This window comes from Dermacentor variabilis, chromosome 10, assembly GCF_050947875.1.
Source record: "Dermacentor variabilis isolate Ectoservices chromosome 10, ASM5094787v1, whole genome shotgun sequence".
In the NCBI taxonomy this organism is placed as follows: Eukaryota; Metazoa; Arthropoda; class Arachnida; order Ixodida; family Ixodidae; genus Dermacentor; species Dermacentor variabilis.
Window position 1 is genome coordinate 15,863,842 of NC_134577.1, and position 21,103 is coordinate 15,884,944.

Below are 21,103 nucleotides of genomic sequence, written 5' to 3' on the forward strand. Positions count from 1 at the left end.
CTCACTACCGGTGCCGTATGATTTGACTACGCGAAATTCAGTTATGCGGCGCATTACCTGCCAAAACCACGATGCGATTATGAGGCATGCCGTAGTGGGCGCCTCCGGAATAATTGACTTGGGACACATGGTGTTCCTTAATATGACTTAAAGGGACACTAAAGCGAAACAATAAATCAGTTTAGACTAATAAAGCATTGTTCGAGAACCCTGCAGGCAGTCATTTCAAAAAAATATTTTGATTATTAGATGAGAAAACGAAGGCCGAAATATAAGTATTCGAATTTCGTGCCAAAACCCCAACGTCGTTACGTCAGTGTGACGTCAGGGTTTCCGAAGTATATTTTCGCATTTGGGCCACTTTGGCTGAGTAAAGGTTCCCGAAACTTGCCATGTTTAATGTTTGGTTCTTTTAGAACACAATGTCAATCTGTACCACTATATAATTTTAAGTAGGCCTCAGAAGATGACATCAAAATCCATGACGTCACAGCGACTAGGTGCGGGAACTTCAAGGAGGCGTCGCCACACGTCTTTCGTTCTTGCGCTTTTTCCGGCTTACCAAGCGTCTCATCGCGGTAAGAAAGGTGCTTTTGGTGTTGCAGAAAGGTAATTTACTGATGCTGTAGAAATAATTTTTCTCTTGAGTGTCCCCCTGAATTTAAGTACACGGCTGTTTTCGCATTTCGCCTCCATCGAAATGCGGCCGCCGTGGACTGGATTCCCTCCCGCGACCCCATGCTTAGCAGCCCAACACCATAGACACTATGTAACCAAAGCGGCTAAAACTGCTCGTGTCAAAAAGGTCAAACATCTTGTAACTCAGCTTTCCCGAAAATTCCCCCTATCTGGCACAACGTAGCCAGATATGGCAACATTGTGACTCTGCATGGAGTAAAGAATTCGTTAAGAAGGAGCATAATGGGAATAATTTGAAGCCAGAAAGAGTCGGCCCAAAACGGGGTCATGTCACAGCATGTTTTAGTGTCTTCCAGTGTACGCTCTTCCGGAAAGACAGTGGTTATTGCTGCCGCAGTTGCAGTTTGCAATGAATACAATGAATATTTAGGTTGCCATAGGTCACTGAAATTACTCTATGCTGACTGCGTGACGTAATACTACTTCCTAGTTTATTTCCTTCCTCCATGTTCGCGCTGGTCTATTAACGGGCCTGCAACAAAGCAAGGTTAATCTTCCCTCGTTATGTCAGCAAACCACATATCAGAATTAAACTAATGATAATCAATCGTTTGGCTTTGCATAAGCCTGAAAGGAAAATACGTCACTCGACCAAGTTGTGTTCGTCCTCTCAACGCTCGAAGAACGCGTCACGGCTTCCTATCTTGATTCCTACTGGATCCTATCTTGATTCCTGCCGGATCCTACCTTGATTCTCCACAAGTAGAAAGGTACCTATAAAGAAAGAGGTCAGACAATGAGACAATCTCTGCAATACTATTCAATGCATGCTTGGAAAAAATATTCAAGCTATTAAAGTGGGAAAACGAAGGATTGAGGCTCAACGGCCAATATCTCAGCAACCTTCGGTTTGCAGATGACATTGTTATATTCAGCAGCACTGAAGACGAGTTACAACAAATTATTGAGGACCTTAACAGAGAGAGTGTAAGAGTGGGATTGAAGATAACTGTGCAGAATACAAAGATAATGGTCAATAGCCGAGCAAGAGTTGAGGATCCCCAGTCAGCCTCTAGTGTCTGTACGTTTACCTAGGTCGATTACTCACAGGGGACCCCGATCAGGAAATGTAAATTTTAAAGAAATAATAAAAATGGGTTGTAGTGCATACGGCAGACAGTGCCAGATCCTGACTGGAAGCTTACCACTATCATAGAAAAGAAAGGCAAACAATATATTCCACCGATGCTAGATGGAGCAGAAACAAGGAGGTTGACAAAGCTCGAGAACAAGGACGGCGCAAAAAGCGATGGAACTAAGAATTATAGACGTAACGCTTAAAAGATAGGAAGAGCGCAGTGTGTATCAAAGAGCAAACGGGGATAGCCGATATTCTAATTGACATTAAGCGACAAAAGTGGAGCTGCGCAGGTCATGTAATTCGCATGTTAGATAATCGGCGGACCACGAGAGTTATCGAATGGGTGCCGAAAGAAGGGAAGCGGAGTCGAGGGCGGCAGACAACTAGGTGGAGTGATGAAATTAGAATGAACGAATGAACTTTATTCCCCCTTGGCCCAAGTTCGTATCGGTTAGCTAAGGACAGGTGTAATAGAAGACCGCAGGGAAAGGCCTTCGTCCGGCAGTGGCATTAAAATAAGCTGATGGTGATGATTAAAATGTCCAACACATACAGCTCCCAAGAACCCTTCAGAACTGGAACTTTCTTCAGGCCACAACTGTTGCATCCAGTGTTTTCCTGCAATTGAGTAATTCCTTTTCTTTTTAAACATAAATGCACACATAGTGTTACTAGTGTCATCTGTAATATTAGCTTGCAAGTTGTATTTGTCGTTGTATACTTGTACATCGGTTGTCTGCAATTTTCTTATTGCAGTCCCTCCCGCTTGGGCCAGATTGATGGTTCGCGGTACTATTGAAATGAAACAAATACATAAAATAAAATCAACCTGCACATTCACACGCTACTTAAAACGCACCATTATGCATAGTTTCATAACGTAGGCTTCTGTGTATATTATTTATGATAAATATATAGCACCCTATAGTTTGCTAAATACGGAGAGCATTATTCCAAGGCATGCATGGCGTTACAGCCACGCTATGCAGTCTCGCGGTCGTTCGAGACCGCTGACCACATAATGAGACAACAAAATAAAGACTGCAAAAATAATTTCAGGCAGTTTTCGCATTGACAAGACGAAAATGAAAGATTTCCTATGTATATTAACCTCAAGGGCGGTAACACGCGTAAAACGATGTTATATGGTAAATGTCGGATCCACTTGCATTTACCGCTTTGCAATTACTGGGACAAAATAAAACTAAATGGACAGTAAATCACTTTAGGCTGACAAAGCATTGTTAGTTCTATTTATGTTAATTATCTTGTTATGTTAATGTTAACGTGAACCTAAATCTGTGCACACAGGTGTCTTCGCATTTCGCCCCTATCGAAATGGGGTCGCCATGGCCGGGATTCGATCCCGCGACCTCGTGCTTGGCAGCCCAACACCAGAGCCACTAAGCAACCACGGCGGGTGCATGTATGTCAGTATGACGCCAGACGTGTCAATTTTTGTTTATTTTAAGCGTAACACGCTTTTAGGTCCCGTTGTAGGCGACCTTGAAGAAACCTTGAGCCAAAATCCATAGCCAAGAGGACGCTCAAGAGGAGAATGGGACGAGAATGGGGCGATAGCGAAACGAGATCATCCGGGCAACCAGTCAAAAATTAGGAAAATGCGGTCTCTGGTTCGCAACCCCCTTTCCAGTACAACATTACATAAGCTATTTACTGCCCAAACAAGTTATAAAAATATTGCTTCCGATTTCTTCCTAATGTTTCCTCACATATCACTCAAGCTGTAACTTGTTGTACACTGAAGTTTAATTTTTCATTTCCAATAACGACATTCAAAAAGCAGATACAGTGCACCACACACGTGACTGGCATCGTTTGACGCTGAGACAGGGTTGTCTGTGCTCTATTCAGTGTCAGCGGCCCGTGGGTTCCGCGGTGAGGGTTTTGTGCCACCCCCTTCGAGGGATAGCGCTACACTGCGTGACCAGGCCGGCAGCGTCCGGCGCGAGGCGGATGATTGAGAAATGTTCGCGAGTGATCGTCGTAATTACTCCAACCGATCTACTTTGCCGGAAGCCATTTCATGCTTACATGTATCATCAATTATATGCCAGCATTTTTCTTTTTGTATTCGGCCGCTGTGGTGTAGAAATTACTCGAACTTGCTAGCTATATTTTTCTCTTTCCGGATGTATTCCAGGTTTTTCTATAAAAAAATTACCTAGACCGAAGCCGGCGCCATCAAAATACATCAAATTATTAAGCCTCCCCTTGAGGTTTTGTGTTGAACAAGAGTAACTTACTAACATAGCTAAAATAGTTTTTATTTTCTTTATTCTCCCATCAAATGAACCGTAATGTTAACCGCCTGGAAAAGTGCGCAATCTAGTATGCGACCCATCTCATAATTCACGGAGGGTTATTTAACGTGCAGGAAAAGAATGACTAGCGCGCACTTTTTCTGTAGTGGAACTGTGTTGGCATGAGCGACCATATTCACTCGGCCGCCTGACTGGCGGGCGTTGACGTTCAGGCGAGCACATGGCCACTGAGACAAATTTACAGTATTAGCATTATATCATGTCTGAAACATTCGCACGTTGTTTGTTTCCTTGCTTTTTGTGTCAGTTGGGAGAAAATCCTCAAAATAAACGTTTCCTTATGTTTTCTCTCGATCTTCAAACAGAGGAAGCACCATTAAGTCAAACACGGTGCCTCAACTGTTTGCGCCTACGCCTGGTAACTGCCCGCAAGAGAAAACTGCAGAAAGTAACACAAACAGAAAAGTTAGATGCTGCTGAAAGCAGCGATAGCTGGGCAACATATATCGACGATTATGAAAGCTGGCTTACACTTCCCCGAACAGGATCAAATGTTTGCTGGAGATAAAGATGTCCTTCATCTAACTGATTATCTATGCTTCCTATTTGGGGCTGCTCAAGCTGACACGAACCGCTTTGTTTTGCACATGCCAACCAAAATACTGTACTTTTGTATTGTTGATATAAAGAGTTGGTAAGCGCTGTGACGCCGTAGTGGTGGGGAACTAAAAGATGCACAAATAGAACGAATTAATAAAGTCTCTACCATCTCGCACGGCCTCCATTCCCCTCGCAGAATGAAAGCACAACCACTTCTTGTCCTTTTTTGTGCAGGAAGCAATTAAAGCGACATACAGCTGACGAATATGACGGCATGCATGCAACTGTCTACATTTACACGCTTCAAGCCGATTCGCGAATCGTTTATGCGCTGCCGCAGATCTGTCCCGTCCGGCAGTTTCTAGATTTTACTACAAAAGCATGAGCTGCAACGGGCGAGCCTCGCGCCGTGCGGGTTGAGCAGTTGGGGCTAATATGCGACGCTCCCGAGACAAATGTAGACGGTCGCGTCATACCAAGAACTGATGTATACCCGTGCTTGGCGTTATCTACTTTCTTCACGAAGCAATACACTGGCCCGCAGAGCATGCAGCTTGCCGTCCTTAGACATCAGCGCAGCGTGCTGCGTCACGGCACATCACCTTCTCGGCTTCGTAACTCGTTTCTCTCTCTTTCTCTCTCTTTCTGTGTGACAGAAGGAACGGTCGTCGTCGTAGAGCGCAAGAGTACGCGAACTGATATCGTGGCCATACCATCACTTTTTTTTCTCGAGCTACCTTCGCATAATGGCGGCACCAGCCCGACACGTTGAGCACTCCGGCCACTGCTTGTGCGTTGCGGCTCATGCTGGACGTGATAGTGCATGCAGCTTTGTAGGCTGGTCCCCCCTCGCCTTCGAATAGACGACCACTTTGACTAGTGGTAAACTCGCCGGGTCGATCTCCTTGTCGGAACAGGATTAGAAGACGCTCCACATCCGTGTCATTTAAATCACGCGCCACATGAACGAAGGCCAGTTCCCGGAGCGGAGAGAGGGAAGCAAGCAAGGGACGAGAGAAATTTTCGGCGATGACCGACTGCATGCCTACGCGTCACGGTGAGCGAGAGTAAAGCCAGATAAAGATGGTGTCCTACCAAAGCGATGGCTAAAGTTGCAGTCGCTCGCAAGATAGTCCTTACGCAAGCACATCTACTCTTAAGCGCAATAATGAGGCGCCTGTCACTGCTCGCCTATCGACTCAAAAGAAGCACTGAACGTACCACTAGTAAACTCAAAATTGTCGCGTCGCCATCATCGACGTGGTGCACACAAGCATGACAGCACCATTACGAAAACACCTAAACGGCCGAGCACAGAGCGGAAAAAGCATGCTGACAGAAGCTGCACACCGCCCGGGCAACCTAAAATATCGCACCCTTTTTCGACTACCCGAACATCATGCCTACCTCTGGAGCCCTCTGAAATGAGCGCCCGAATGTGCCCTAGGTTCGCGTATTGCGTAAAGTGATTATCCGGTAAGAGTGTCTTCTCGATACAAAGAGTCACCAGATATGAAAATGAAAACGATGTACCCTGGACAACATTGACACCAGCGATAAATGTGACCAAACCGGTAAAAGTTAACACCACAACCAAACAGTATAACCAAGTGAACACCATCTTCATGCCTTGTTTCATTAATAGAGACCGGAACTTTAGTTACAATGTCAATTTTGTTCTTCACGTTAATACCTTGCTTATTTGAAGTAAGCACGAACTATGGGTCTGTAGAGACGTCTCAATAGCACATTTATAGTGCCTAATATGATGTTGGTGCCGATATCGGATATTTCTGGCCTCAAAATGCCTTTTCTCGCGTTTTATTCTAAGCGCAATAAATTGTCACCTTTACACAAACGTCTACCTATTCTTGCGATAGCATAAATACAGTGACCGTGCTCGCGAACACAATTTTCAGCTTATTATTACAAATAATAATATCGGCGCCTCTTACCCCACTTGCAGCCACGTCGTCCGCAGACAGCCGCCGGTCGCGTTCTGCCACTCTCGCACGGCACGGCGCAAGCGGAGCCGTTTCCTAGGCAACCGAGCCGAGTTAACCAGCGCAGCGTACGGCTCGTCATCATTTTTCTCCCAGCGCGGTCGCCGTTTCTGACGTCATCGCCTAGCATACATGCCGCACTGCGTACAATGCATGGACACTTTCACGCTATCAGCAACATTCGTGGTTCGCACGAAGACCTTTTTCAAACTTGCAATCTTACATTGAATATCCGATGGTTTCAATTGCCGCGATCTGCTTCAGTCAAGGTGCCCGTTTTTGTGTCAGCCACTTGTTCTCGCCATTTCTGTCTTGCGGTGGCGAGAGAAAAAAAAAACTACATTGAGCTACGGGTAGCTTGAATCCTCAGCGTACTCAATTGAACAAGATTTTATTTTGGAGTAGTTAGTAATGATACAGGCATTACATTATTTCTACACACGACTACATCGCGGAATGCACTTCTATACCATATTTGAGCGGACGTTGGATGTGCCGCGTTTTGTAAGTCATGGCGTAAGGATAGTTTTTTTTAACCTAAGTTTTCCTTCCTTTTTTCGCATATTTAGCGTCTCTTGTCTTGCATGATTAGCGGATACTGGACATAATGCTAAACGATGTGGCCGGCCTTTTCCTACTCAGCTTTTACACTAGGGGCACCTGACAGGACGCGTTTGCGCCCGGGTCTTCGCGCTAGCGACAATGTGCTACCACACAGTAAACCATGTTTGTTGCGACTCCACAACTTGCTCGGCAGGCATTACGATATCACTAGCGTGAAGCGTGTTCATATATGGTGAAAGCATCGCGCAAATCGCCCGTGAAACGTGGAGAAAGGTGCTTACATACACCCGAATGGCCTGGCTATAGGAGGACGTGTGGTGGCGCCAGAGACTGACACAGCAGACGGCTCGAGTGCCCTGCTCCACGCACACCTGCAGAAAGGAGGGATGTTAGAGAGCCGTCCCCGCCATGCAGGGAGCACTACCCGACTGCACATTCGGCCACAGGAGTGCAGAAGACAGGATGGAGCTTTCTGCCTTTTCGGACATATTGCCCACTCTCACTGTTCCCCTTGGCATCCAGGTTTAATATGCCTCCCGACACCTGGTTTTTTTGCAAGTGCTGCGACACTTCTACCGTTAACGCACTCATGGGCGACCTGCACGATGCTGTTCAACCGTGAGAAAATGCTTCCATGGCTAAAACCATTCAGCAGGCAGGAATCCACTGCGCCATATAAATTTCGTTCAGACGTGGTAGAAGTTGCTTCCGGGTTAAATCCATCGTACAAGCCGCCACAGCATGCATTCCCAAAACATTTATTGCGTCACGGCGTTTCATCACCCACTGAGAAGCTCGGTAAAGACGGAGCCCTGCTTTTCGAATTTACCGCGAAATACACATTAGGGCACGTAGAGTGCAGTCTATTCTTAACTGAATGAAACACCCTAATGTGCGGTTTTCACTTCGCTGGCGCTCAAGCGGCAGATACCGCCTGAAGTTATGTCAGTGAACTGCTGAAAAGACGAGTGATTACACACTTAGCGCGGAAATACACGCTAGAGCACTGCACCGGCCCGGGCCGACCTGGAAGCCCGGGATGGTCCAAAGCGTTTTTCGGCGTGCCCGGTCCGGGCTCTGGCATGAGGCCGGGCGCCGGGGCCGGAATCGGGCCCGGTAATTAAAGGGCCGAAGTCGTGCTTTCGAGCACACGCGAACATCATGCATTGCATAGTCCAAGAGATTGATAAAAAGACAATATGATCGCAAAGAATGATTCTCATAAAAAAAGAATTCTGGGGAAACTACCAAAAGGGCCGCATTTCTAAAGAAGCCCTGAGCAACTTCAAAAAAATTGGACAATTTTCAGGAAATATACATTGTCTCGGCCCCGGTACAGGAGTCCCTGGCGGGTAACTAAGCGGCTCGCGCCAATGCCCGAGATCGCACTATCCGGGCTATCCCACCGGGTCAACGAGCCCCAATAGGTCTACACGACGGTGTCCTGAAACATTCATCGACATCATGAGCCACTACAGACTCGGTAGTAGGACCTAACCAGCCCGGCATCCCAAGCTGACTGGAGAAGAGGCGATGATCTTCCGCAAACTACAGAGCGGCACATTACCGCACGGCACCCTGTTGCACGCCATGTTTCCTGTGAGCTACACGTACAGGTGTGCCTTCCCCTCTACGCCCAGTACCCTCTACCACATGGTATGGGAGTGTAGGGACAACCCATCGAGACCACACATAGCCGGACAACCCGTCGAGGAGTGGGAGGCGCAGCTGACAAGCCCAAGCCCTGAAGACCAGCATCGTCTGGTGTGCTGGGCCAAGCTATCCGCTCAGGACCGCGCCATCCTGGACTAGGGACACCGCCCACCCCGGAGGACTCCCCCACCGTCAGCTCCCTTCTACAAATAAAGTTTATTCCTCCTCCTCTGGGGCATTGCCGTTCTAAACCACAATCTATTTATGAGGCATGCCGTAGTGGGGACTCTGGATTATTAAGGCGAAAGCCTTAGTTGCTTCATGTGTCGAAAAATCCTTTGTCCGGCTTTAAGACACTAAAAATCAAGTGAACCAACTGGACATATTAGCGAACTGGCCATATCTCCAAGTTGAATTCATATTGCCATCGTTAAGGTTTAGGGTCGAACCCACTACCTTTGGTGTTAACTATGGCGAACTTGATTAAGTTAGTTAATTAAGATAGAGTTAATTATGTTACTCGAACCCTCGACTTTTGGTGTTAATTAGGGCGAAATTAAGGCACAGTTCATTAAGGCACACGTACCAACGACCTTTGGTGGGAGAAAACAATAGGAAGTAGCAACGCATTCGAATTAATATGTCAAGCAATTTAATGAATCTCTCGTGAGTGCGCAGGCTTTCGTCTTAATCCCCTTTAGCGTTGGATAAACTGACTGCCAACTTTTTTTTCAAACCCCTGTGGTATTTTGTTGTGCAATGAATGCAATGAACGTGCTGACTGTTGTGCAATGAACACCGCCGGCGCGGCCGTGACTCGATCCCGCGCCCTTCGGCTTGGCAGCGCAACCCGCTAACCACCACGCCACCAAGACCAGTCGCATGAGATTCTTTCACGTACACCTAATTCTAACAGAACAACAAGAAACAGTCTCTGTAAAGTCGAGAAACATTTTTCCCTGCAATACACTTTTTTTTTCTTGACTGTGATCACACTGCACTACGTGTTACACTGAAGGACAAAAACGCCAGCAGAACAAAAACCGAACATTAAGGTCTTTAAAAAAATTATAAAGTTAAACTAAAAGCTAAAGTTAAAAAGTTAAACGTAGAATTCACTGCATGTGTCTTGGTGTATAAAACATGTTAGGGGTGTCCGAATATAAGAAACTGTGGAACAAGGAATAGAATAGTCTCCTATTGGATTCGGGCTTCGAATCAAATAGCCAGTATTCGTACATGCCAAAATTTTTTTAATACCTTTCGTATATTTCAAACCGTCAACTGCACCTAATTAAACATAAATTTGGAGGAAAGCTAGGGTACATTTTGACCCCCGCGGGCATAATATAGACTATAGATATCAAACATGAGAACTTTCGTACTGGAGCAGGCTAGGTCACTTAGGTAACAATACTTTACGGGCTGTAAAGCGATCATTTGTGCTCTCTTAAAAGTCATCTGCATGAGAACACACTAACGGTTTGCTCCTAATGCTCCAGTTGTGCTTTTAGTATACAATACTTCATAACATATTATGTAATGGCAGAAACTTCCTAACTTTAAAAATACTAGGATGTGAACATTGCGATAATGGCCTGTTCATTATTCCAAAACTATTCACGATTTTCTCGATAATCGATTCGGCATTATTCGATTCGTATTTGATTCTGTCTCAAAAATCACTATTAGCAAACCCCTAAGAATTGTCAGAGGCCATTTCATCACCAGCCTATTTTAATGTCCAGTGCAAGACGAAGGCCTTTTTCTGCGATCTCCAAATATCCCTGCCCTGCACCAACTGACTCAAACTTCCGCCTGCGAATTTCCTAATTTCATCACCTCACCTAGTTTTCTGCAGCCCTCGACTGGGCTTGCATTCTCTTGGCGCCCATTCTGTAACTCTAACCGTCCAGCGGTGACCCATCCTGTGCATTACATGGTTCGGCCAGTTCCATATTTTTTTTCTCTTAATGTCAATTAGAATATCGCCTACCCCCATTTGCTCGCTGATCCACACCGCTCTTTTCCTGTCTCTTAGCGTTACGCCGAACATATTTTGTTCCGTTGCTCCTTGCGCGGTCCTCAACTTGCTTTCGAGCTTTTTTGTTAGCCTCCAAGTTTCCACCCCATGTATTAGCACCAGCAGAATGCACTGACTGTACGCCTTTCTTTTCAATGATACTGGTAAGCTCCCTGTCAGGATCCCGCAATGCCTGCCGTATGCACTCCAACACATTTTATTCTTCTGTGATTTTCTTTCTCTTGATCCCTTGCCTTAATCTCTCTTCCCTTTCTTTTGATCCCTTTCGCTTGCCAGTTTTCGACCAAGACAAGGCCATCTGATACGAAAAGTAATACACCAGCAAGGTAACTTAAGATGTGCACTAACAGGTTTGACGTGTTGATCTGTATATCGCTGCTGTTATTTCGTATCCCTTCTTGCACATGGAGACGTTCAGCTCAATGATAACAGGCACATCTACTTGTAACAAATATTTCAATCCTTTGCCTTGTATAGCCCACCACCATGAAATGCATTTTAATATGCATTCAATATGCATGGCCAGTGCTAGGAAAACAACAGAGATCACGTTAAATAATGAGAAGCACACGTGAGTAGAGCGATCAGCTATAAATAACTCCCAAGAAGGCATAATAGAAGTGGTTAAATATTAGGAAAGTAAAGAAAGGGCGGATAAATTAGTCGGAAATGTTTAGAAACTTATCTTGAAGATTTGGTAGCTATAATGTTTTTCGAGGAACCGCGGGAGATCCTCAATGATGTAAAGTAGGCAAATTTATTACTGTCAAGGCAGGTTTACGGAAAATTAGGTCTGCATTTTAGCAGCACCTCCAGTTTACAGGAACTTGGATAGAAACACGGACTACAGTGGCAAACAGTGGCTTGACATGAGACGGCAGATTGTGGTGTTTGTCAACAGAAAACCTAAGTGTGGGGGTAAAACACCTTGGAAATTGGGAAATAGTGAACTACTCATTGCCTCTCATGTCGGAAGAAATACAGAAAGTTGGCTAATATATGAGGGAGAAAACTAGCAGGTTGAGGAGACGCCATTAACATATCCTCATTTTGGACATCCGACAGAGAAACAATGAGCAGAGCTAAAGGAAAGCACCGAGCTGGATTTCAATGACGAACAAATACAAACAGCAGCTTACGGTTAGAATCGATCATGAATCGATCAATTTATTCGTGTATCAAAGTACCTGGCAAGGTGAACAGAAAAGGCTGCCGACAACGCAGCTTCAGGAGTTCTCACCTCGCCACGTTTGAACAGCGACCGTTTACAGCGAGCAAAAAGGAAGTCGTAAAAAATTGCCTGTACAAGATTTTGCTCAACTTGTACAGTTACAATAATAATATCAAGTAGAAGACAAAAAATACTTGAATTGTGGTTTATACGATGTTGAAGCAAACTGCCAGTTTGTCAGCCATGTTCAACTTTATCGAAACGGTTATATAGAGAAAAACGACACAAACGAACAAACTATAAAAAAGCCCGCTTAAGTTCTAGCGCTGTTAGATTTTCTAACTCAATACCACGATCATAAATGTAATTTAGCCATTTTGGAATGGTACCTTTGAGCATCTGCTCTCCGTAATAAGTAGGGTTTAGTGGCACAGTACAGCACTCCCAATTTCTTGTATTATACATGTGTATCGGTAATGTAAGATTCGCAAGGCAAGTTAAATCATATCAGTGACGATGTTTCTTAATATAAGCGCGCTGGAGGCAGTTGAAGTAAGCAATGGCGAAATGAAAAGTACTCTGTACTGAAAATTTAACTTGCTCATTTTTACGTATATCCTTTGTGTATTCTCTTAATAAGTTCGTGTTAGCACTCCTAGAGTTATTCGAAATTAGAACTTCAGAAAGACTGAAAAAGCCGTAAAAAATGGGCGAGGCCTGAAATCAGTGAGAAGGAAACTCCGCATAGGAAGAACCAAGGCATGTGAACTGAAGGATAAGCAGGGTAATATCATCTGCTATCTCGAAGCTATAGTAAAAGCAGTGGAATTATTTTATACAGACCTGTACAGAGCCCAGAGGAGCCCCCACACCTCCATTCGAACCAGTAATGACCAGGTTGCAGGAACTACTCCTATAACTAGCGATGAGGTCTGAAGGATCTTGCAAGACATGAAACGGGGAAGAGCAGCGGGAAAAGATTGAATAAGAGTCAATGCAATCAAAGATGGAGGAGACAATGCTTGGAAAACTTGCGGCTCTCTATAGGAAGTGTCTATTGACTACAAAGGTCCCAGAAAACTGGAAAAATGCAAACATTCTACTAATCCACAATCACGGAGACGTTAATTCAATTAAAAAATTATAGGCCCATTAGCTTACTCCGAGTACAGTATAAAATATTCAAGATTATCTCCAAGAGAATAGCGGCACAAGTGGACTTTAGTCAACCAAGGGAACAGGCTGGCTTCAGAAAAGCATACTCTACAGTGGATCACATCCACGTCAATAATCAGGTAATCGAGAAATCCGCAGGGTACAATCAGCTTCTCTATGTGGCTTTTATAGATTACGAAAAGGCAATTGATTGAGTGGAGATAACAGCAGGCATTGAGGCATTACGTAATCAATGTGTACAGACCGCTTATGTAAATATCATGGAAAATATCTATAGACTTTCAACAGCTGCCTTAATTCTACAAAAGTAGGGGCATACCTATAAAGAAAAGGATCACACAAGGTCACACAATCTCTCCAATGCTATTCAGTGCGTGCTTGGAAGAAGTATTCAAGCTGTTAAATTGGGAAGGCTTAGGAGTAAGGATCGACGGCGAATATCTCAGCAACCTTCGGCTTAGAGATGACATTATTCCACTCAGCAACACTGCAGACTCCTTACAACAAATCATTGAAGACCTTAACAGAGAGAGTGCAAGGGTAGGTTTGAAGGCTAATATGCGGAAGACAAAGATAACGATGAATAGCCGGACAAGCGAACAAGAGTTCTAGATTCTAGAACAGTTCTAGTTCTAGCACAAGAGCCTCTAGATTCTCTGAAATAGTACGTTTACCTAGGTCAATTACTTATCAGGAGAAGGAAATTTACAAGTTAATAAAAAAGGGTTGCAGTGCGTACGAGAGAGTGCCAGATCCTGACTGAAAGCTTACCACTATCATTGAAAAGAGAGGTAAAAAATAAATGCATTCTACCGGTGCTAACATGTGGGGCAGAAACATGGAGGTTGACAAAGGAGCTCGACAAGATGTTAAGGACCGCGCAAGGAGCGATGGAACGAAGAATGATAGGCACAAGCTTAAGAAATGGGAAGAGAGCGGTGTGGATTAGAGAGGAAACGGGGATAGGCGATAGCCTAATTGACATTAAGAGAAAAAGAACGGAGCTGAGCAGGTGATGTAATGCGCAGGTTAGGTAATCGACTGACCACGAGAGTTACAGTATGCGTGCCAAGAGAAGGGAAGCGCAGTCGAAGACGGAAGAAAACTAGGTGGAGTGAAGAAATTATAAAATTCGCGGGCGCAAGTTGGTATCGGTTAGCTGAGGACAGGAGTAATAGAAGATCGCCGGTAGAGGCCTTCATCTGGCAGTAGAGATAAAATAGGCTGATGATGATTAAAATTTCCGACACATACAGCTCTAAGTAATTTTTTTCCCGAGAACTGTTGAGAACTGGAACTTTCTTCCTGCTACTACTGTTGCACCACGCGATTTTGTTGCTGAAACTGAGTCATTCACTTATTTTTAAACAGAAATGCACGTATAGTGTTACTAGTTTTATCTGTAATGATAGCTTGCAAGTTGTATTTGTCGTTGTATACTTGTCTATCGGTTGTCTGCGATTTTGTTATTGTAGTCCCTACCGCTTGAGCCAGATGGATGGCTCGCAGTATTTTTGAAATGAAACAAATAAGATACATAAACTAAAACCGATCTGCAGATTCAAACGCTACTTAAAGCACACCATTATGCATGGTTTCATAACGTAGGCTTCTGTGTATATTATTTAGCCTAAATATAATGCAGCCCATGGTTTGCAAGATACGGGGAGTATTACACCATGATATACAATGCGTTACAGCCATGCACCGCAGTCTCGCGGTCGTGCGAGACCGCTAACTACTTCATGAGTATATGCTTCTGAACAACATAAAGGCTGCCAAAATAATGTCACACTTATTGCATTGACAGGAAAAAAATCTATAATTTTCTATGTACATCAACCTCTAGGGCTCTAACTCGCGAAAAACGATGTTATATAGTAAATGTCGGATCCACTTGAATTTACCGCTTTGAATTTACTGGGACAAAATAAAACCAAATGGACAGCAAACCTTAATAACACACCAAATGTTTGGGGGAATGTACGTCAAAAAACAGGTATTTATATTTAGGGATATTACGTGAGAAACCACGATCTGATAACGGGGCACGCCCTCGTGGCGGTCTCCGGCAATGTGAGCTATCTGGGGTTCCTTAACGTGCACCTAAATCTATGTTTACGGGTGTCTTCGCATTTCGCCCCATCGAAATTCGGTCACCGTGGCCGTGATTCGATCTCGCGACTGTGCTCAGCAGCTCAACACCATTACGCAACCAGAACATGCGCATCTACGTCAGTGTGACGTCAGAGATGACAATTATGCTTTTCTTTTATTTTAAGCATGAAATGCTTTTAGCTCCCGTTGTCGGCGACCTTCAAGAGACCTTACGCCAAAATCCATAGCCGTTATACGGGTACGCAAGAGGAGAATGGGACGAGAATGAGAGGAGAACGAAACGAGATTATCTGGGAAATCAGTCAAAACGGAAGAAAATGCGTTTTCTGGCCCCCAACCCCTTCTACAAGGCCGCATTACATAAGCTAGCAGCTGCCAAAACAAGTTACAAAAATATGGCTTCCGATTTCTTCGTAATGTTTGTTCGCATATCAGTCAAGCTGTAACTTCTTGTACGCTGCAGTTTAATTTGTTTCCAAAAGCAGCGCTCAAAAAGCAGATACAGTGCTCCACACAGTTGACTTTCTTCGTCTGGCGTTGAGACAGGGTTGTCTGTGCTCTATTCAACGCCAGGGGCCCCGCGACTTCCGCGGGCAGAGATAGCGCCACCCTGCGAGACCAGGCCGGCAGCGTCCGGAGCGAGGCGGATGGTTGTGAGATGCTTGTGATGGTTGCGAAATGTTTGCGAGCGAACGTCGTAATTACTCCAACCAATCTACTTTGCCGGAAGCCATTCCATGCTTGCACCTACTCTCGATTATGGAAGAGCCAGCATTTCTTTTCTTTTTTTTTTTTTTTTGCTGCTGTGGTATAGAAGTTACTCAAACTTCCTAGCTTTAATATTTCTCCCTTTCGGGATGTATTCCAAGTTTGTCTATAAAGAAATTACCTAGACCGAAGCCGGCGCCATCAAAATCTATCAAATTAATTAAACCTCCCCTTGTAGCAGGAGAGGCTTTTGTTGTGTTTAACAAGGGTAACTTACTAAAAAAGCTGAAATAGTTTTTAATTCCTTTATTGTCCCATTACATGAACTAATGTTAACCGTCATGAAAACTGCACGAAGTGGTATGAGGTCCATCTCATAGTTCATGGAGGGTTGTTTAACGGGGTCATTTACCGTGCACGAAAAGCATGACACGAGCTCCCTTTCTTTAGTGCAACTGTATTGTCTAGTACTACATTGACCAACACTGCTATCTTGCATGAATGACCGTTTTCACTCGGTCGCCGGACAGACGGGCGGGCGTTGACAATCGGGTGAGCACTTTGCCACTAAGACAAATTTGCACTATCAGCGTCATACCAGGTTTTAAATATTCGTGCATTGCTTGTTTCATTATTGTGGCGGTTGGGAGAAAATCCTCAAAATAAATGTTTCTTGATATTTTGTCAAGATCTACAAAAAGAGGAAGCACCATTAAGTCAAACACGGTGCCTCAACTGTTTGCACCTACGCCTGGTAACTGTCCGCAAGAGAAAACTGCAGAAAGTAACACAAACAGAATAGTTAAATGCTGCTGAAAGCAGACGATTATGACAACTGGCTTACATTTGCCCGAACAGGAAACAAATATTTGCCGTGAATAAAGGCTTGCCTGCTCGGACTGATTATAATTTATGTTGGGGCTGCTCAAGCTGCCACGAGCAGCTTTATTTTGCACACGCCAGCCGCAATACTGTACTTTTGTGTTGTTGAAATAAAGCGTGCGTACGCACATACAAAATTTTCATACAGTAGTGGCGGTGAACAAACTGACAGCACTAATAGAAGGAATGAATAAAGGCTCTACCATCTCGGGCGGCCGTCATCCCCCTCGAAGAATAAAAAAAGAACCAAATGCGTCGCTTTTTTTTTTTTTTGCGCAGGAAGCAAAGCGACACACTACTGACGATAATGACAGCGGGCATGCAATTGCCAACTACATTTACACGCTTCAAGCCGGTTCGCGAAACATTTATGCACTGCCGTAGATCAGTCTCATCAGGTAGTTTGCAGATTGTGCTACAAAAGCATGAGCTGAAACCGGTGGGCCTTGCGCTCTGCTGGTTGAGCAGTTAAGGCTAACACGCGACGCTCTCGAGACAGAAGTGCAGACGGTTGCGTCATTCCAAAAATTGGCGTATGCCCGTGTCGTCTACTTTCTTCGCGAAGAGATAATACACTGGCCCGCAAAGCATGCAGCTCGCCGTCATTAGACGTCAGCTCAGCGTGCTGCGTCATGGCTCCCCGCTCTTCTCGGCTTCGTAACTAGTCTCTCTCTCTCGCGCGCGCGCTCTCTCTCTGTGATAGAGTGATAGGCCGAAGCCGTAAAGCGAAAGAGTACGCGAACTGCTATCATGGCCAAACCTTAATTATTTTTTCTTGAGCTAGCTTCGCATAATGGCGGCACCAGCACGACACGTTGAGCGCTGCCGCTACTGCTCGTGCGTTGTGGCTCATGCTAGACGTGATAGTACACGCAACGTTGTAGACAGGCCTCCCTCGCCTTCGAATTGACGGCCACGTTCACTGGTGGTGAATTCGCCGGATCGATTTCCTTGTCTGAACAGGATTACCAGACGCTCCACATCCGTGTCATTTAAATCACGCGCCACATGAACGCGAGTCACTTTCCGGAGCATTGAGAGGAAGCAAGCAAGGGACGAGAGAAATTTACCGTGATGACCGACGGCATGCCTACGCGTCACGGTGAGCGAGAGTAAAGCCAGACAAAGATGGTGTCATACCAAAGCGATGGCTAAAGTTGCAGTCGCTCGCAAGATAGTCCTTACGCAAGCACATCTACTCTTCAGCGCAATAATGAGGCGCCTGTCACTGCTCGCCTATCGACTCAAAAGAAGCATTGAACGTACTACTAATAAACTCAAAACTTGTCGCGTCGCCATCATCGACGTGGTGCACACAAGCATGACAGCACCATTACAAAAACACCTAAACGGCCGAGCACAGAGCGGAAAGAGCATGCTGACAGAACCTGCACACCGCGCGGGCAACCTAAAATATCGCACCCTTTTTCGACTACCCGAACAACATGCCTACCTCTGGAGGCCTCTGAAATGACCACCCGAATGTGCCCTAAGTTCGCGGATTGTGTAAAGTGATTATCCGGTAAGAGCGTCGTCTCGGTGCAAAAAATCACGAGATATGAAAATTAAAACTATTTACCCTGGCAATATCGATACCCGCGACAAATGCTACCAATCCTGCACGAATACCACAACCAAACAATATAACCAAGTGAACACGATCTTCATGCGTTTTTTTCATTAACAGAGACCGGAACTTTAGTTACAACGTCAATTTTGTTCTTCACGTTATTACCTTACTTATTTAAAGTAAGCACGAGCTATGGGTCTGTAGAGACATCTTAATGGCCGCTTTATCGTGCCTAATATCATGTTGGTGCCGATATTGAATATTTCTGGCCTCAAAATGCCTTTTCTCGCGTTTTACTCTAAGCGCAATAAATTGTCACCTTTACACAAACGTCTACCTATTCTTGCGATAGCATAAATACAGTGACCGTGCTCGCGAACACAATTTTCAGCTTATTATTACAAATAATAATATCGGCGCCTCTTACCCCACTTGCAGCCACGTCGTCCGCAGACAGCCGCCGATCGCGTTCTGCCACTCTCACAAGGCGCGGCACACGCGGAGCCGTTTCCTAGGCAACCGAGCCGAGTTAACCTGCGCAGCGTACGGCTCGTCATCATTTTTCTTCCAGCGCGGTCGCCGTTTCTGACGTCATCGTCTATCACACATGCCGCACTGCGTACAATGCATGGACACTTTCACGCTATCAGCAACATTCCTGGTTCGCACGAAGACCTTTTTCAAACTTGCAATCTTACATTGAATATCCGATGGTTTCAATCGCCGCGATCTGCTTCAGTCAAGGTGCCCGTTTTTGTGTCAGCCACTTTTTCTCGCCATTTATGTCTTGCGGTGGCGAGAGAAAAAAACTGCATTGAGCTACGGGTAGCTTGAATCCTCAGCGTACTCAATAGGACAAGATTTCATTTCGGAGTAGTTAGTAAGGGTTCAGGCATTACATTATTTCTACACACGACTACATCGCGGAATGCACTTCTATACCATATTTGAGCGGATGTTGGACGTTCCGCGTTTTGTAAGTCATGGCGTAAGGATGGTTTTCTTTAACCTAAGTTTTCCTTCCTTTTTTCGCATATTTAGCGTCTCTTGTCTTACATGATTGGCGGATACTGGACATAATGCTAAACGATGTGGCCGGCCTTTTCCTACCCAGCTTTTACACTAGGGGCACCTTACACGATGCGTTCGCGCCCGGGTGTGTTTATCCAGCGTCTTCACACAGCACCCACACCGGAGAAGTCTCCCTTGCGTCAAATTCTGCGCCCGACGTTTGTCGACGAATGCCTGCCAGCGGGTGCGGCTACACGGCGCAAGGTTACGCCAAAAGTTGCGCGTTCCGCCATTCCGTCGCGATAGCACAGTCAATCGATTCTTTAACAGTAGCGCGCTAGCGTCGACTGGCCGGCCGGTCAGCGCCTTCCAACAACGCGAAGCGACGAGATCGGCAAGCGTAGCGCATGCACACCGACTGCCCTGGAAGTGCAAGTTTCGTCTGCTAGGTTCTTTCCATACCAGCATGGCACAGCCTCTGGCACGATTAACTCGATGCAAGCTCTCCGGCTTAGCGGAGGTCACGGCTTCCAGTGAACTTGGTGCGCATGCGCAACGCTTGCTGATCTCGTCTCTTGGCGCGGTTAGAAGGCGCTGACCGGCTGGCCAGTCGCCGCTCGCGCGGCACTGTTAATCGGTCGACTGTATGTAAATGCAGTCTTATAAGCCTGTCTTGCTATCGAATTGGCGACAACGCTCACGAAGTTAGAATGCAGCAAAAGCACGTCGTGCCTGAGCGAATGATCTGATAAGAGTGACATTTCTGCAGAAGCGATAACTGGTAAAAGGGGAAACAATGTACCGTGCATGGCGATTCTGATAGCTGCGAGAAATGCGAAGAAATTTGCGTGAAATAATGCTTAGCTAAACATAACAATATGATCGATAGAACGCCATCTTCATGCCCTGTTTCATTAACTCGCCCCCAGATAAATATTCCGGCCAGCATAGTATATCAAGCGGTTCTGATAAGAAGATCCCGAAATGTCGGTTGCTCCCAGATCACGGCTAACCGCGTTTTCATTTGTGAGCTTGTACATGACGCCACGTGAGAATTAAGTTTAAGGAATCGCGGAATAAACACCGTGTCAAGGTGGCACCGTGACCTGAAGGCATGGCATCACGACCAGCGAGCCAAAATATAGCGTACCAGTCCAGTTCTCGCGGCTTATCACGGCGGTGGCATTCAAGCCTCATGTCAAATCGCCACAAGTGCAGCCGCCACCAGAATCAATTCTAACAATGAAGCCACGCCTACAGCGCCCAAAACTGAGTGCTTTGGAAGGAAGACGCATTCAGCTAGCACCATTGAAAGCATTCGAGCCAGAATGCCCAGCACCATCCGCATAAGAAGCAGAAATGCACGTAAAGCTTGTGCACAGCTTCAATATTGCATAACATATGACATCGCTGTATTCGAATTATGCTATTCCAACAAACCCCAACACAAGCTCAAAATATGATGGCCGGAAATTGTAGGCATAGGAGACAGCGCAAACCAGTGTAGGCACTAACAAAACAAATTATGTCAGTTTGAT

General features: G+C 45.4%; 1 protein-coding gene across 22 annotated transcripts in view; it reads right to left on the reverse strand.

Moving 5' to 3' along the window:
• The window catches only part of LOC142560005 (uncharacterized), a 161,441-nt gene that overhangs the window by 138,284 nt on the left and 2,054 nt on the right, over positions 1 to 21,103 (reverse strand). For 8 of the 22 annotated variants that reach the window (XR_012823275.1, XR_012823274.1, XR_012823277.1 and 5 more), the window contains exon 1: positions 6,621 to 6,784. Coding sequence is in view for 1 of the 22 variants with exons in the window: in XM_075671745.1 (XP_075527860.1) it covers positions 6,621 to 6,798 (178 nt within the window). In the remaining 21 variants the exon portion in view is untranslated. The other 14 variants (XR_012823290.1, XR_012823289.1, XR_012823288.1 and 11 more) reach the window with 10 other exon arrangements.